This window comes from Bos taurus, chromosome 17, assembly GCF_002263795.3.
Source record: "Bos taurus isolate L1 Dominette 01449 registration number 42190680 breed Hereford chromosome 17, ARS-UCD2.0, whole genome shotgun sequence".
NCBI classification, from domain to species: domain Eukaryota; kingdom Metazoa; phylum Chordata; class Mammalia; order Artiodactyla; family Bovidae; genus Bos; species Bos taurus.
The window spans coordinates 16,636,797-16,652,685 of NC_037344.1; the positions used below are offsets into that span (position 1 = coordinate 16,636,797).

The 15,889-nt window shown below is 45.6% G+C and overlaps 1 protein-coding gene across 5 annotated transcripts in view; it reads left to right on the forward strand.

Moving 5' to 3' along the window:
• Window positions 1-755: 755 nt before the first annotated feature.
• The window catches only part of RNF150 (ring finger protein 150), a 281,768-nt gene continuing 266,634 nt past the window's right edge, over window positions 756-15,889 (forward strand). For all 5 annotated transcript variants that reach the window (XM_024977572.2, XM_024977568.2, XM_024977569.2 and 2 more), the window contains exon 1: window positions 756-1,896. In XM_024977572.2, coding sequence (XP_024833340.1) covers window positions 1,407-1,896 — 490 coding nt within the window. In that variant the 5' untranslated portion in view covers window positions 756-1,406. The remainder of the gene's footprint in view (window positions 1,897-15,889) is intronic.

The following is a 15,889-nucleotide window of genomic DNA, read 5'->3' on the forward strand; positions in this document are numbered from 1 at the left end:
AAAGAAGCCCACGTGTAGATGCATGCTGATGGGGTGGTCCCTAGACGAGGAGCATCAACATGACTGGGTAACTTGTTAGAAAAACATAATATGGAACTCACCCCAGATGTACCGAATGAGAAACTGCAGCAGGGCCCATCAGTCTGAGTTTTAAATACCACCTACTCTGCCTCCGCCCTCTTGTGACACGGATGTACTTTCAATTTTGATTATCGCCGCCCTAGACACTCGAGGCATGGTGTTGGAAAGACCTGGCTACCAACTAAAGTTACCCATTGGCCCTAGGATGGGTTATTAGGGAGTTCGCTGCAGTTCCTTCTGCAAACGGAAAAGTTTATCACACACACACACACACACACACACACACACACACACACACTTCTCTACATTTAAGATGCAGGAGTTCGCTGCAGTTCCTTCTGCAAACAGAAAAGTTTATCACACACACACACACACACACACACACACACACACACACACACACACACACACACAGACGTCTCTACATTTAAGATGCAGGAAGTTGTTCCTGTCCTCCTAGGTCTAGGGATCGCTTCCTCCTTTCGCCTCCACCTGGACCAAGTCGCAGAGTAGGTGGAATTTGAGACCCGGCAGGGGTCGCTGCTGCCCATAAAGAGAGAACCGGGGAAGCGTGGCAAGAGAAGCCTAGAATCTTTGACATCACACTAAGCTCCTCCTTGCACGCACACAGTAGACACACACAAACATATACAGACACACGCACGCACACACTCACTGACCGCGTAGTCTTCTCTCTGCCGGCTTGCTCCCGGTACCCCCGAGCCGGCCCCTCCCGCGGCAAGTGTGTGCTGGGCGCCGCCGGCGAGGAGCCGAGTGCCGGCAGCCGAGGGACCCGGCGCGCAGCAGTGGCGGCCGCCGCGCCCGCAGCCGGACCCGTTCGCCCCAGCGCTCGGCGACGGCGACCGGGACACCTCGCCGGCACCCCGGTCTCCGAGCAGCCGCGCCCGTCCCCGCCCGGGCTGCAGGGCGCCGGGCCGCCACCCCGCACGCTCCCGGGCCCCCTGCCACCCTTATGCCAGAAGGAGAAGCCGGGCGAAGGAGCAGGACGCTCGGCAGCCGGACTCCGCCGCAAACCCTGAGCGCCCCCTCCGCCCGCGCCCCTCCGGCGCCCGCGAAGCGAGATGCAACCGCCACGCTCCGGCTGAAAGGGGAAGGGGCCGGCGCCATCCGCTCGCTCCGAATTCTGTCTCCGCGGCGGCTGCGCGTCCCGGCCGCGGCCCCCCGGGCCCGGGAGTGAGCAGGAGCAGGAGGAGGAGGAGGAGGACAACGACGAGCGGCCGGCCCAGGGTTGGCCGGGGCTGGGGAGGAGGGACGGCGCGGGGGGGAGCGCGCGGGGGGCGGGGAGGGGGCCCCGGCGGATAAAGATGGCAATGTCTCTCATCCAAGCGTGCCGCAGCCTGGCTCTCTCAACATGGCTGCTTTCCTTTTGTTTCGTGCATCTGGTGTGCCTGGACTTCACCGTGGCCGAGAAGGAGGAATGGTACACAGCCTTCGTGAACATCACCTACGCCGAGCCCGCGCCGGACTCCGGGGCCGGGGCGGCGGGCGGCGCCACCACCGCCGCCGAGCTGCACACCGAGAGGACCGAGTGCGGGCGCTACGGGGAGCACTCGCCCAAGCAGGACGCCCGCGGGGAGGTGGTCATGGCCAGCTCGGCCCACGACCGTCTGGCCTGCGACCCCAACACCAAGTTCGCCGCCCCGGCCCACGGCAAGAACTGGATAGCCCTCATCCCCAAGGGCAACTGCACCTACAGGGATAAGATCCGGAATGCGTTCCTGCAGAACGCCTCCGCCGTGGTCATCTTCAACGTGGGCTCCAACACCAACGAGACCATCACCATGCCCCACGCAGGTAAGCGGGCTCCGGGCGGGCTCGGGGCGGGGGCGGGGAGCCCAGGGCGGGTGGAGGCGCCGAGAAGGATCCAGCGCCTGCCTCCTCGCTCCTTTCTGGGAAGTCTGTGCTTTGCTAAAGACGCGTCTCTGCTGCCTAGACCTACTAAGTTTCGCTCTGCGTCACTTCGTGGGATTTGCAAAGAAGAGAGGACTCACTGCATTGTGGGGACCAGGGAGTACGTTCCACTTAACACAGAGCCACTCGGACAGGGGTTGGCCGAGGGGGCCTAACTTTTCCGAGGAGGATCTGGAAGGTGGGGTGTGAGGGGGAGGAGGGGGCGGGCAGGGCTCGGATGTTGCTCTGGGCTTAGTGACTGGCCTCGCATCTGTTTGGGACCCGGAGATCTGATCTTGAATGTGTGCATCAGGTATACTCCTGATGCCGGCGTTTCTGTATCAGGAGGGAGGTAGGATTACTGATGCTGGCGCTCGCCACCGCCAACTTGCTCAAGTCGGGTTTCAGGGTTTCAGCTCTTCGTGGGAGATTAAGAGTCCACCCCCCACCCCGCGCCACCCGCTGGGTTGACGCACGTCATAAATAATACTGAAAATCCGGTGCTCTGCCAAGCTGTCATCCGGACAGCTTGACAGGCGGGCACGATGGTAAATGATCAACAATCCTTCACAAGCCAACAAGAGCATAGTGGCCATAAAGTTATGCCTACTTTTCTAGTATTGCAATCCTTGCCCCCGGCTTGGGAGGTTAAGTATACTGAACATTTCCTTTAGGGCGAAAAGGAGATTTCACGGTAGAAATAATGTTTTCGTAAAGATCGCCGGGTGCCCAGACTGGAAATCCATGACTGCCCTAAGACGCACTATTTCTCCGTGTGCCTGACATAACAGTGCTTCCTTGGTAGAAACAGCAAAGTCCTCTCCAGGTTTGTTAGCAAAAGCAGCTCATTTTAGCAGCTTTGCCTCCTTGAGTTCAGGGTTACTTCTTGTTTCTGTGCGCCCCTAGAACCTTGCCCCCTCTTTGCCAGAAGCTGGGTTTGAGGCTATGGCATCAGGGAGGGAGTAAGAGGGAGTGAAGGTGGCAGATGAATTTTCTTACTGGAGTCACCGGATCAAAGACATTATTAAAATCTGGCTTTTAAAGAAATTAAACAGTTATGCTTCTGAAATGGAGTAGCAGGCTTTGGCCACATTGGGGAAGGGATGCATTCTTCAGGGACAAGTTTTCATTCACAGAGCTCCTGTCACCTATTAGGGAAATATACCGTGTGTTTGCCCCTGGTGGTCAACATCAGCTGTTACAGACAAGGAACTTAACCCTGCTGCTAACAGGTGGGGTGGGGAAGGTTCCGGAGAAGGCAGTGGCACCCCACTCCAATACTCTTGCCTGGAAAATCCCATAGATGGAGGAGCCTGGAAGGCTGCAGTCCATGGGGTCGCTGAGGGTCTGACAGGACTGAGCTACTTCACTTTCACTTTTCACTTTCATGCATTGGAGAAGGAAATGGCAACCCACTCTAGTGTTCTTGCCTGGAGAATCCCAGGGACGGGGGAGCCTGGTGGGCTGCCGTCTATGGGTTCGCACAGAGTTGGACACAGTACTTCTAACTCAGGGTGAAAAATAATGCAATGCATGAATGAATGAAGGGGAGGAAGAGGCAGTTAACTTCTTTAAAAAGTTAATATAGAGCATTGAGGACCATTTGATATACTTTATTGAGCTCAACAGTTTTGTAGGTGAAAAAGATTGTACTTTGAGCTTGAATCATAAGAGCCCTGTGTAAACTTTATGATAGTCGAGGATTTGGAGGACTGTGGAAGAGCATTTTAAATCATGTAAAAGATCTTGGGAAACACATTTAATATCTAAACCTCAATGGGGAGAGCATGAAGGAGGGGTTTTTGTTTTTGTTCTTTACCTCAAGAAGATTGTTAGTCGCCTTTGCAGGATCCTTTAAACATGTCTCTTTTTTTGCATGTGCGTGAAATCGGATTCTTCAGCTTCAAACACAAAGTTAAGAGGCATCATTTGTTTCTGTCTAAAAAGAACTGCCAACACACTGGATCAATTAATGGCTCATCTGTTTTTATAGGAAGCAGTGAGCGGATTTTCCACACAAAATGATGCTTGACTAAGATATAGTGGGAATAAATAAAGGCCTTGGTAATAGTTTGAAATTTAGACTAAAAAAGGTCAAGGAGATTTCTATTAGCTGTTCTGTTTCCAAAAATGCATTTATGTTGTCACTGCTAAGAGCCATGAGAATTCCATATTATCATTTGATGTATCGCCACATTAGGGGACTGGATTCACTTTAGTCAGCGATTGCATTGATGGCTGCTAAAGTCTCATTATGAGGAGATCTGTGACCTGGTAGCTTGGCAAACCTTTCACTTTTAACTTCTTCTGCCTGAACCTGAAACTGTGCCAGCGCTGCTCTGGCTGTCAGTGTGTTACACTTACTCGAGAACCTGGAGGCTTTACTTTTTCTAGTTGAATTCAGAATTCTGACTCAGTTGTATCTTAGGAAATGTATCTTAGGTGTATGTTTTAGATCAAATATTCTTATTTTGTGAACATGGGATGCAGTATACCAGATGTTCCTTACGTTTGTGAACTTTTTGGTTCAGTCTCTAAAAAGTGAACATCAGCTTTACATTAAAAAAAAAATTCTCACCTCTTCTCCAGATCCTTTATTTTTGGCACTGATCACTTTCAGGTGAGGAGAAAGTCTGAATTTAGTGTTATGCAACCCATCATGTAATATCTGTGAGTTTGGGGTGATGTGACACCAATACACCCACTGTCTTGAAATTCAGTTAAATGGAAGTCATTTTCCCTTTCCCTTTCCATAGAGCCTACCTTTCTGCTTTTTCTTTACTGGCTTATGATTTTGGGTTTCTAACACTTCTGCAGTTATGGTTTTCTCATTCACAAAGACCCAAATTTTCCTGGGATAGGTTAGTAGCTTTAGTTTGTAATCAGTTTTAAAAATCTCTTTAAAATATTACTGCTTCCTTGAGAGAGAGTTTATGTATCACAGAATTCACTCTCTCTATATATGTATATATATATTAAAAATTGGGGTATAGTTGCTTTACAATGTTGTATTAGTTTCTGCTATACAACAAAGCGAATCAGCCATAAGTATACATAGATCCACTCCCTCTTGAGCCTCCCCCTACCCTCCCATCCCACCCCTCTAGGTCATCACAGAGCACTGAGCTGAGCTCCCTGTGCTGCACCGCAGCTTCTTCCTAGCTATCTATTTTACAGAGGCTAGTGTGCATATGTCCATCCGACTCTCCCAATTCATTCTTCCTCCTCACCCCTGTGGCCGACTTAATGGCTTTTACTCTATGGACAGAACTGTAGAACCCTCACAACTGACTCCAAAAGGAAACCCCACATCCATTGGCTTTTACTCCTCATTTTACTCTCTAGTCCCCTAGTCCTATTTAACTACTAATGTCCTTTCTGTCTCCATGTGCCTAGTCTGGACATTTCATATGAGTGGAATCAAGTAATATGCTTTTTCTGTAACTGACTTCTTTCACTTATCTTAATGTTTTCAAAATCTGTCAGTGCTGTGGTATGTATCAGTACTACACTGCTTTTTGTTGCCAAATAACATTTCTTTGTATGTATATACCACATTTTAATGGACGTGAGTTTGAGTGAACTCCAGAGTTGGTGATGGACAGGGAGGCCTGGCGTGCTGCAATTCATGGGGTTGCAAAGAGTCGGACACAACTGAGCGACTGAACTGAACTGAACTGAACCACATTTTAAAAATTCATCAAATAGTGGATGCTTAGTTTCTTTCTACTTTTTGGTTATTGTACATAATGCTGCTGTGAACATTCATATAGAAGTTTGTGTGTGGACGTTTCTTTTGGGTACATATCCAGGAGTGAAACCTCTGGGTCGTATGGCAACTGTCTGGTTTAACCTTTGGAGGAGCTGTAAGATTGTTTTCCAAAGAAACACCATCTCACATTTCCACCAGCAGTGTAGGAGTGTTCCAGTTTCTGTCCGTCTTCATCAGCGCTTGTCATTCTCTTTGATTTTGCCCATCCTGGTGGTTGTGAAGTAGTGTCTTCATTGCCATTTTCCTTTGCATGTCCCTGATGACTCAGTTCAGTCTCTCAGTCGTGTCCAACTCTTTGCGACCCCATGAACTGCAGCACGCCAGGCCTCCCTGTCCATCACCAACTCCCGGAGTTCACTCAGACTTACGGCCATCGAGTCAGTGATGCCATCCAGCCATCTCATCCTCTGTCGTCCCCTTCTCCTCCTGCCCCCAATCCCTCCCAGCATCAGAGTCTTTTCCAGTGAGTCAGCTCTTCGCATGAGGTGGCCAAAGTACTGGAGTTTCAGCTTTAGCAACATTCCTTCCAAAGAAATCCCAGGGCTGATCTCCTTCAAAATGGACTGGTTGGATCTCCTTGTAGTCCAAAGAGTCTTCTCCAACACCACAGTTCAAAAGCATCAATTCTTCAGCGCTCGGCTTTCTTCACAGTCCAACTCTCACATCCATACATGACCACTAGAAAAACCATAGCCTTGACTAGACGGACCTTTGTTGGCAAAGTAATGTCTCTGCTTTTTAATGTGGTATCTAGTATATCTAGTATGCTATCCCTGATGACTAGCAGTTACTTTTTTGCATGTGTGTTCAGTCACTCAGTCATGTCTGACTCGTTGTGATACCATGGACTGTAACCCATCAGACTCCTCTGTCCATGAGATTTTCCAGGCAAGAATACTGGAGTGGCTTGCCATTCCTCCTCCAGAAGATCTCCCTGACCACAGATTGAACCTACGGCTCCTGCAGTTCCTGCATTGGCAGGTGGATTCTTTATTGCTGAACCACCTGGGAAGCCCCAGAGTTACTTTTTAACATCATCTTAATTCTTTCTCTGGTGGCTCAGCGGTAAAGAATCTGCCTACAATATTGTAGCAGGAGATGTGAGTTTGATCCCTGGGTTGGAAAGATCTCCTGGAGGAGGAAATGGCAACCCACTCCAGTATTCTTGGCTGGAAAATCTCATGGACAGAGGAGAGCCTGGCAACAGTCCATGGGTTGCAAAGAGTCAGACACGACTTAGAAACTAAGCAGTTCTTTCTCTAGTTTTTCATTTTGCTCCTTCCCCCCTTGCTCACCATTATTTGTTTTCTTCAGCTCATTCATGTTTTGTCTTAAAGAAGAAAGGAGGTTAGTAAATAGTAAGAGATCTACCTCTTTCAGTTGGGAACGGAAAAAAAGCCCATGGACCAGAGATTCTTTATGCCCCCTCTCAAAGAATATGAGGAACTGCATCTTTGGTGCTTTAGAGCTCCTCCCCATGTTTGCTTTGAGAGAGCAATAGGAGGGCTTGCCTGAAAAGCTGTGTAGGAATGCAGCTTCCATCAGAGAGCTCCAGAACTACTCTGCCAGGTACAGGAAAAGGCAGCCAGGCCCAAATGACCTCCTCGGAGCTGCTCAGATGCCTGTGAAACTTGAAGTATACTCTGAGGGAAGTGGTGTCAGCAATTTCGAGAGGCTGTATTGAGTGAGAGTCACTCAGTTGTGTCCAACTCTTTTTGACCCCATGAACTGTTAGCCCGCCAGGCTCTTCTGTTCATGGGATTCTCCAGGCAAGAACACTGGAGGAGTTTTCCATTTCCTTCTCCAAGGGATCTTCCCAACCTGGGGATCAAACCCAGGTCTCTTACATTGTAGACAGATTCTTTACCATCTGAGCTAGCAGGGAAGCCCAGAGGCTGTTTTGGGAAGTGGTAAGTTAGGAATGCCACCTCATGCGAAGACTTGACTCATTGGAAAAGACTCTGATGCTGGGAGGGATTGCGGGCAGGAGGAAAAGGGGACGACAGAGGATGAGATGGCTGGATGGCACCACCGACTCGATGGATGTGAGTCTAAGTGAACTCCGGGAGTTGGTGATGGACAGGGAGGCCTGGCATGCTGTGATTCATGGGATTGCAAAGAGTCGGACACGACTGAGTGACTGAACTGAACTGAACTGAAGTTAGGAATGTGGCCTCTCACCAGCCCCTTGAGTTTGTGTCCTGGCTCTGCTATTTTCTCACTGTGGATCTTTGAGCAAATTAGCCTCTCAAGAACTCAGTTTCCTCATTTGTGAAATGGGGGAGCCTCAGGTGGTGGCTATGGAAATTAAATGAATTCATAGGTGTACAGTGCTCGTGTCTGTAGCTGGCAGGAGCTGTCAATGCGTGTACCCTTATAGGCATTGTGAATGGTGACAGGAACCACTCCGTGGGTTCCCAGACCCCCAGAGGCTCACAGTGGCCCTGGCAGCCTTAGTAAAGAGCTCTTCATTCACCCTCTTCTGCTTTAGATGTCAGAGCTGCCATGCCAGTTTCTCTCTGTGGTTTCTATGACTTGAGACCGAGTGTCCCAGCTCCCGTTGATGGTGGGCGAACATTTGAGAATTTTCCTCCTATAATTGTGCTTTCTCGTGACTTAAATTAAAGCCTCATCAGAGAAATACGAGATGTACCTATGTATGGTTTGTATATATTTATATGGTGAACATTGGTATATCTGTAAGTGAGTGGAGGCGGTGAGTGTCCGAGTTATATGTTGGAGAAATCATGCATTTTCTTTTTAACTTTTTTGAAGAGTGTGTTTGCTATGTTTTTGTCTTTTGCTAGTACACAGTTAAAGGGAAAGGAGAAAACTAAGCATCTAGTCATCTAGGAAGAACTGTTGAGAGACTGGATTCCTAGTAATAACCTAGAGAGGGAGGGAGGGAGGAGATGGTTGAAGTAACCATCTGAAAAACAAGCTCAGCCGTTGGTGAGGAGGAGCCCAGAGTGGGGTATATCTCAATGTATTCTAGGGCCTTCTCCAAGGTTGGAGGAAAAAATGTAGGAGATTTATTGAGGCTCTTTCCTGTGTAGGTGGGTGCTAAGATTTTAATGTGTGGGTCCATGCTACATTTACTGTTAAGTGTGGAAGCCTTCCTTTACAGCCTCTGTAAAGTAATTAGCTGCTTGAATTTATTGCAGAGCTCTTATTTTTAGGGTATCTTTGTGTCGTTTTGTTTTACATTTTCCTTTAAGTAATACGTTTACCCCTCTTCAGCATATGGTAGCCCTCTCTCTGGGTAGTAATAACACTGCCTGTGTGCTGCTTACTCTGTGTCAGGCATGTTGTAAGCACTTTGTGTATCAGTTCATTTAATTCCCACAATCACGCTGAGCTATAGGTACTGTTCTTAGCTGTCTTTCATCGATCAGGAAACTGAGGTTTAGACAGAGGAAGTGACTTGATCATGCAGGTAGTAAGTGACGGAGCCAGGCTTACAAACCTGAGCCGTCTGTCTCCTGAGTCTGTGCTTGTAGCTGCTGCTCAAACCCTACAAACTAGCTGTGGACAGTGGTGACTTCATAGTGGAGACAGGAAGTGATCTAAAGCTGATTCTCATTTCTGAATACTCCAGCACATCTATCAGCCCAATACACATGGCCTTGCAGACTGCATTTTTGTGACGGGAGAGATGGGATTTTGTGCTGGGGCTGCCCTCCTCCAGAGCAACCTCTGATTAACCATTGGCTTTGATCCGTCACTTTCAATCCAGGGCCTCAGGTTTCTCACTTATAAATAGAGAAGTTTGGATTCGTTGCATGTCAAGAGCTATTTGAACACCGCAGTTTATTCCTTATACATTAAAAAAACCAGGATACTTTTACGAAAAATCACATTTCTGACTCCTCATGAGATCTGATGACAGGGCACGGTGTCTGGGCAGAGAAGTGACTGGCCGTTTAGGTGAACAGTGTGCCCGTTATCTGGCCCAAGGCCCCATCACTGTGGATGTCCTGGCTCTGGGCCTGCCTTGCTCCTGTGTGCCCCATGCCTCAGCTCTGAGACTTATGTATTTGGAGCCTCAGCTTTATGGAGACAGACCAGGACTAGTGAGGAGAAGTTATAGAATGCAGACTTGGTTAAGCAAAGGAGAAAAAGCAGTTTATAAAGTTAGAGCTGTTGAGAGATGGAAGAGGTTTTCTTGGGAGGTGAAACCTTCTCTTGCCTTCAGGTGGGAGCTGAACACAGGATTTATGCCCAGAGTTCCGATGGGGGTGACCGAAGGGTTTTCCCAAGCCTGAGAGCCCCTGATGCTCTATCATTTCTATATTTAAACTTCTTAATGGCCTCAGTTTCCATTTCATTTCCCTCTTAAGCTACATATGGAAAAGTTACCATTTATGCCTGGTCTTAATCTCCCAGGCCAAAAGAATCCCATCCGCCCTACTTAGTATTTTTGTCTTTATTTGGTGCTCAACTGTACTTCTTCACCTGTCTCTCTGCTGGCAGGTGGATACCCAATAGTCAGAAATTCCAGACTCTGTTATTAAAAGCCCTAATTTAGTGTCAGTGTTAAATAACATTATTGGTAATGTAACTTAATATGGTCTGGGCATTTCAAGAAACTGTATGGTTTGTTTACTCACTTCAGATCATAAAATCCTGTCTTTACCTTTTAATCTTTAGTAAGAATCCTGTCTTCATCTCTCCCAATGCTTCTATTCTTAAAAATCCCCTGGCTTCTCAAAATGGAAGGAATTTTATGACTGTGAAATTTGGAAAGGTTCATAAAGAGCCTCGTGCTTTATAACTCATTCTTCTAGTTTCTTAGAAAGGAATGATTATGCTTCTGATGCAATGCAAATGTGTTTAGAAACCAGTCTCAGCTTTTGAAAAAGAAGCCCTTGACCATAATTGTTGGATTTTTTGGACATGAAACTTGGTGCATAAAGAACTTAATATTTTGATAGCCCCTGAAAGTCTTCAGTTTATCCTCAGAAGAGATACTTCACTTTGTATATACTCAAAGGAGGACCTCCACTTACTACCGAGTGACTGAAATGATATGCTGAAATTCTGTGTATTTTATCATGTAAATTGAGTTGCTAAATTTGAATTAATCTGAATAGAATTTGACTTTCATTTTATGTCAGCTCTGAAGGGTTTTGTTGGTAATATAAAACCAGAGAAATAAAACTGCCTGTGCTGTGTGATTGTTCTTCCACTAAGCTGCGATAACAGTGGTTCTATTAAATGGAAACCTTGTCCATAGGTGTACTATAATCTTTTATTTTAAGCTGTGAGAGGTTAATCACTTGGCAGTTTAACTCATGATAGGATAAGTGTGCTTCATAGATTGAAATAAAAATATTAACAATTATGATTTGATCTAGTTCTTTTATTTTTCTATATGAGAGGAAAATTAAATTTCTTTTACTGCCTCAAAAGCATTGTTTATACGTTTATTTCTACTGGTATCTTTTTTTTTAAATCTTATCTATTCCATGATATAGCAGTATTTAGAAAATCATTTTCAGTAGAGATAAGAATCATTTGCCATAAAATTAAAGCTTATATGTTGGATTGTTAGGCTTTTCTGTATTTGATGTAGGAACATCTTTTCCCACATCTCTTGTGTCTCCTACGTTGCTGGTGGATTCTTTACCTTCTGAGCCTTCAGGGAAGTCCCATATTTCATGATAGAGATTTGAAAAAGAAGTGCTTTTGCATTAAATGTGTGGCTAGTTCATGTCCAGGCAAAACTATATAATGAGCATATATATTAGGCGAGATCCAGGAAATACTGTCTTTCTTAACCAATTCAGCCTGGTATGTCTCCATCATAACTTTCTTCTTAACACACGCAATCTGCCAGTAAGCACTATTGAAAAGGAGGATTTGAGATTTTTCAGAGGTCTTGTCAGTGTACAAATGCCTTTTTTCTCCCATAAGTGTTTTCCCTGATCCTCATTTTCTGCAGAAGCTATTCATCTGACCATTCTGTAGCCATGAACTGATTATACCTACATGTAATTCCAAGTGACCCAAAGAATGGTGGAAAAGAAAAGATGTTTTCCCCTCTCTTTAGTAAAGTGTTTCCTCCTTTATTTACCAAGGTGCATGAAATGTTCTTCCTCCCAGATAAGCAGGACTGGCTGCCTCTGTAAGGCCCCTTCTCCATGACCTCATCACTAAGGCACTCCCTAGCTGCTCAGTTTGGAATGGCAGCATCCCTCCCCCTCCTCCCCCAGCACATGCTGCTCTTCTCCCGGCTTCATTTTACTTATCCTTAGCATGTCTTCTCCCACCAGAATGTAAGGGCCACAAGAAGGAGGGCTTTTAGACGCTTTTGGCTCATGGTAAAGTTCCAAAGCCTAGGATGATCCCTGGTGCATGGAAAGTGCTCAGTAAACCTTAAGATCTGTTAAATAAGACTGGAAAGATGGACTCTCTTAACATGCTGCTCTCATTTCATGAAAAAATATTCTATGACACTAAAATTTTTTTTCTTAGCTTTTAACTTGTATAAATGAGGTCAGGGAGATTCTAATTTGAGTTTCCTGTTAAAAATGATGGAGTCATCTTGTAGAATATGACATGAAGTGAGTGCCGGGTTCATGCCCTCATCTCAGGAGAAAAAAGACATACTAGTAACAAGCAAAAGGATCAGGGCATACAAAAATGTTGTAATCAAATACAAATCTGTGCATATGTTTATTGTCCTGTAGCTTTAATATCCATTTGTATATGTATATATTTTAAAATGAAAGACATATCCCTTGTAGAAAATTTTGGAAATATAGGACATTTAAAAAGAAAGGAAGATAACCATCAATAACTCAACTACTCACTCAGTTCTAGTGTTTTTTCACTTTGTGGTTACATATTTCCTTCTACCAAACTGGGAATATATTACATGTGTTTTTATAGCTTTTTAAAATTTAAAGGCACGTGTTGAAACTTCCTTGATGTTTGCACTTTGCCCCTACCTAAACAGTACTGCTGTAGAATCTTTATGTGCCTAAAAATGGGTGTATATTCATGATTCTCTTAGGTCAAGTGCCTGAATATGGCACTAGTAAGTCAAAGGCTATTCATGTGCAGACATAGAGCTTTTTTTTTTTAAGCCTGTCTAGTGATGTCTTCCAGAGAAGGCAATGGCACCCCACTCCAGTACTCTTGCCTGGAAAATCCCATGGGCTGAGGAGCCTGGTAGGCTGCAGTCCATGGCGTCGCTAAGAGTCGGGCATGACTGAGCGACTTCACTTTCAGTTTTCAATTTCATGCATTGGACAAGGAAATGACAACCCACTCCAGTGTTTTTGCCTGGAGAATCCCAGGGACGGGGGAGCCTAGTGAGCTGCTGTCTGTGGGGTCGCACAGAGTCGGACACGACTGAAGCGACTTAGCAGCAGCAGCAGCAGCAGTGATGTCTTCAGTTACATGCTCGCTCCCTAGAATGGCTCTCCTTTGAAGACGAAAGAGTATCTGTCAGCTGAATCTGTCAGAATGAACATTGGTGCTGTTGCAAGACCCTGGCACAGCTTTCTGCATCACTCTGCTCCAAGCTGGACTAGCTTGACAGTCAGGGCAGAACACAGAAGGTGGAGAATTAAAAGAGAAGTAAAGCCTCGGTGACAGAACCATCAGGATTGCGGTTGGTGACGCCCTCACTGTTCCTTCCGTTCTTCCATCTCTGGGCTAAGTGCAAAGTGAACAGGGTATTAGGAAACTCGCGTTTCAGTTGTGGTTCTGCCTTAAATTGGCTTTACCGTTGGCAAGTCACTTCCCCCCTCTGGATCTCATTTTCTTTCATTTGAAAGTGATAAGCAGGAGGGTCCCAGAGGGGAATTTGGTTTGGATCAGTGCTTCTCCATCCTGGCCACACATTAGAATCTTCTGGGGAGTTTAAAAATGACTCCTAGGTCCCACCTGCTGAGATTCTGATGTAATTTGTCTGGTGGCGGGAGGGGACTCTCCAGATGATTCTGATGGGCCACCAGGGTTGACAGCCACCACCGTGGGTGAATGTAGAATCTTCCTCAGGTTCTCCTATCCCATGGTTCTGCATGTATTTAAAGAAACAGTGCATTTTCCTTTGACCATATAAAATCCTTACATGAAAGAAGGACTTTTAAAATTTACTGATTGCCACTATGAAAGTTCCTTAAAAAACTAAAAATAGAGCTGCCATATGATACAGCAATCCCACACCAAGCATGTACCCAGAGAAAACCACAATTTGAAAAGTTATCATGCACCCCAGTGTTCACAGCACTGTTCACAGTAGCCAAAACATGCAAGCAACCTGAGTGTCCATCAACAAATGAATGGACAAAGACAACGTGGTATATATATATACACAATGGAATATTACTCAGCCACAAGAAAAGAATGAAATAATGCCATTTGCAACAATATGGATAGACTTAGAGACTAGCATGCTAAGTTGTGAAGTTAGACGGAGAAACACAAATATCATATGATATCACTTATATGTGGAGTCTAAAAAAATAATACAAATGGGCTTATTTATGTAACAGAAACAGGCTCACAGACATAAAAAACAAATTTATGGTTATCAAAGGGGAAAGGTGGGGAGGGGTGATTAGTTAGGATATTGTATTTACATATGAACACTGGTGGCTCAGTGGTAAAGAATCTGCCTGTCAGTGCAGGAGACCCAGGAGACATGGGTTCGATCCCTAGGTCAGTAAAATCTCACGGAGGAGGAAATGGCAACCTGCTCCAGTATTCTTGCCTGAAAAATCCCATGGACAGAGGAGCCTGGCGGGCTGCAGTCCATGGAATTGCAGAGTCGGACACAGCTGAACAGCTGAGTACACAACTGCTCTATATGTAAAAGATAATCAACAAGGACCTACTGTATAGCACAGGGAACTCTATATTCTGTAATAACCTGTATGGGAAAAGAATCTAGAATAAATATATGTATGTGTATAACTGAATCATTTTGCTGAATATCTGACACAAACACAACATTGTAAATCAACTATACTCCAATATAAAATAATTTTTTTAGATAGCTAATACTATGTACAGTTACGTATCACCTCAAGACATGATTTAGTGACTCCCTAAAAATCACCAGAGTTTGGAGAGCAGCTCAAAGAGAAACAAATGGCAAACTTGGCAAGTGCACAAACTTCTTTAACACAGTCAAAGTGTATACAATAATGAATCCGAAATTATTAGACATTTTAATTGAGTTGGGTGATATTTTGTTGATGTGCTAAATGTTCATTATCTTGGAGGTAGGCCTCTGGCCACAGAGTTAACAATACCATGATATTTTCCCCAAATAGGAAGGACCCCAGTTTGCTCATCAAAGTTTGGGGGATAGTATAGGGTGATGGTGAAAAAGCTGATTCTGGTACCCAATTGACCTGAACCAATTGCCTGCGAGACAGAAAGCAACATATGGCTCAAGATAGAGGTTTGATGTCATTGAGTTGGTAAGAGTGAGATTGCACCATTCTAAAATGAGCACAGTGATAAAGGAGCCGCCAAGACTTTGTGGTCGTGTTGGGCAGAGAGAGCCCAGAAACACAGGAGCCACGTGATTAACCTAAGCCTCACCCTATGAAGTGCGCCTCACGTGTCCCCATCAGAGCTGTTGTGAACTCTTACACTGCATGATGCAGCAGAGGGACAGCTCTGAGCATCAGATACATGTTCAGTCTACTTATGTTTCAAAAGAAACATATTCAGAATCAGACTATATCTTACCACCTTTATCACCCACCAAGTCCTGGCCATCATCATCTCTGCTTCAACTGCTGTGTCATCTCCAGCCACTGTCTAGCTCCCATTCCTACTCCGGCAAGCTTGCCCCAGCCTCAGGGCCTTTGGGACCCTGTTTCCCCCACCAACTTTTGGATAGAATTATTATTCACACAGCAAGCGTCTCTTTATGCATTTGTACTATGTGAGAATGACTCCCAAACAGGAATGTCTGGTGGACATTTGCCTGCTTCTGCCTTGTTTAGCCAACTCCTTTTTAAAAACTCAGTTTGCTCTTTTGTCACCTGTACTCCAAGGAAAATATCTTCCTACAGAGTACAATTATAAAATCATGGAGTTTTATTACTCACATGGGCAGGGAAAGTTACCAGTCGCCACTCTCAGCTTTTGCATCTT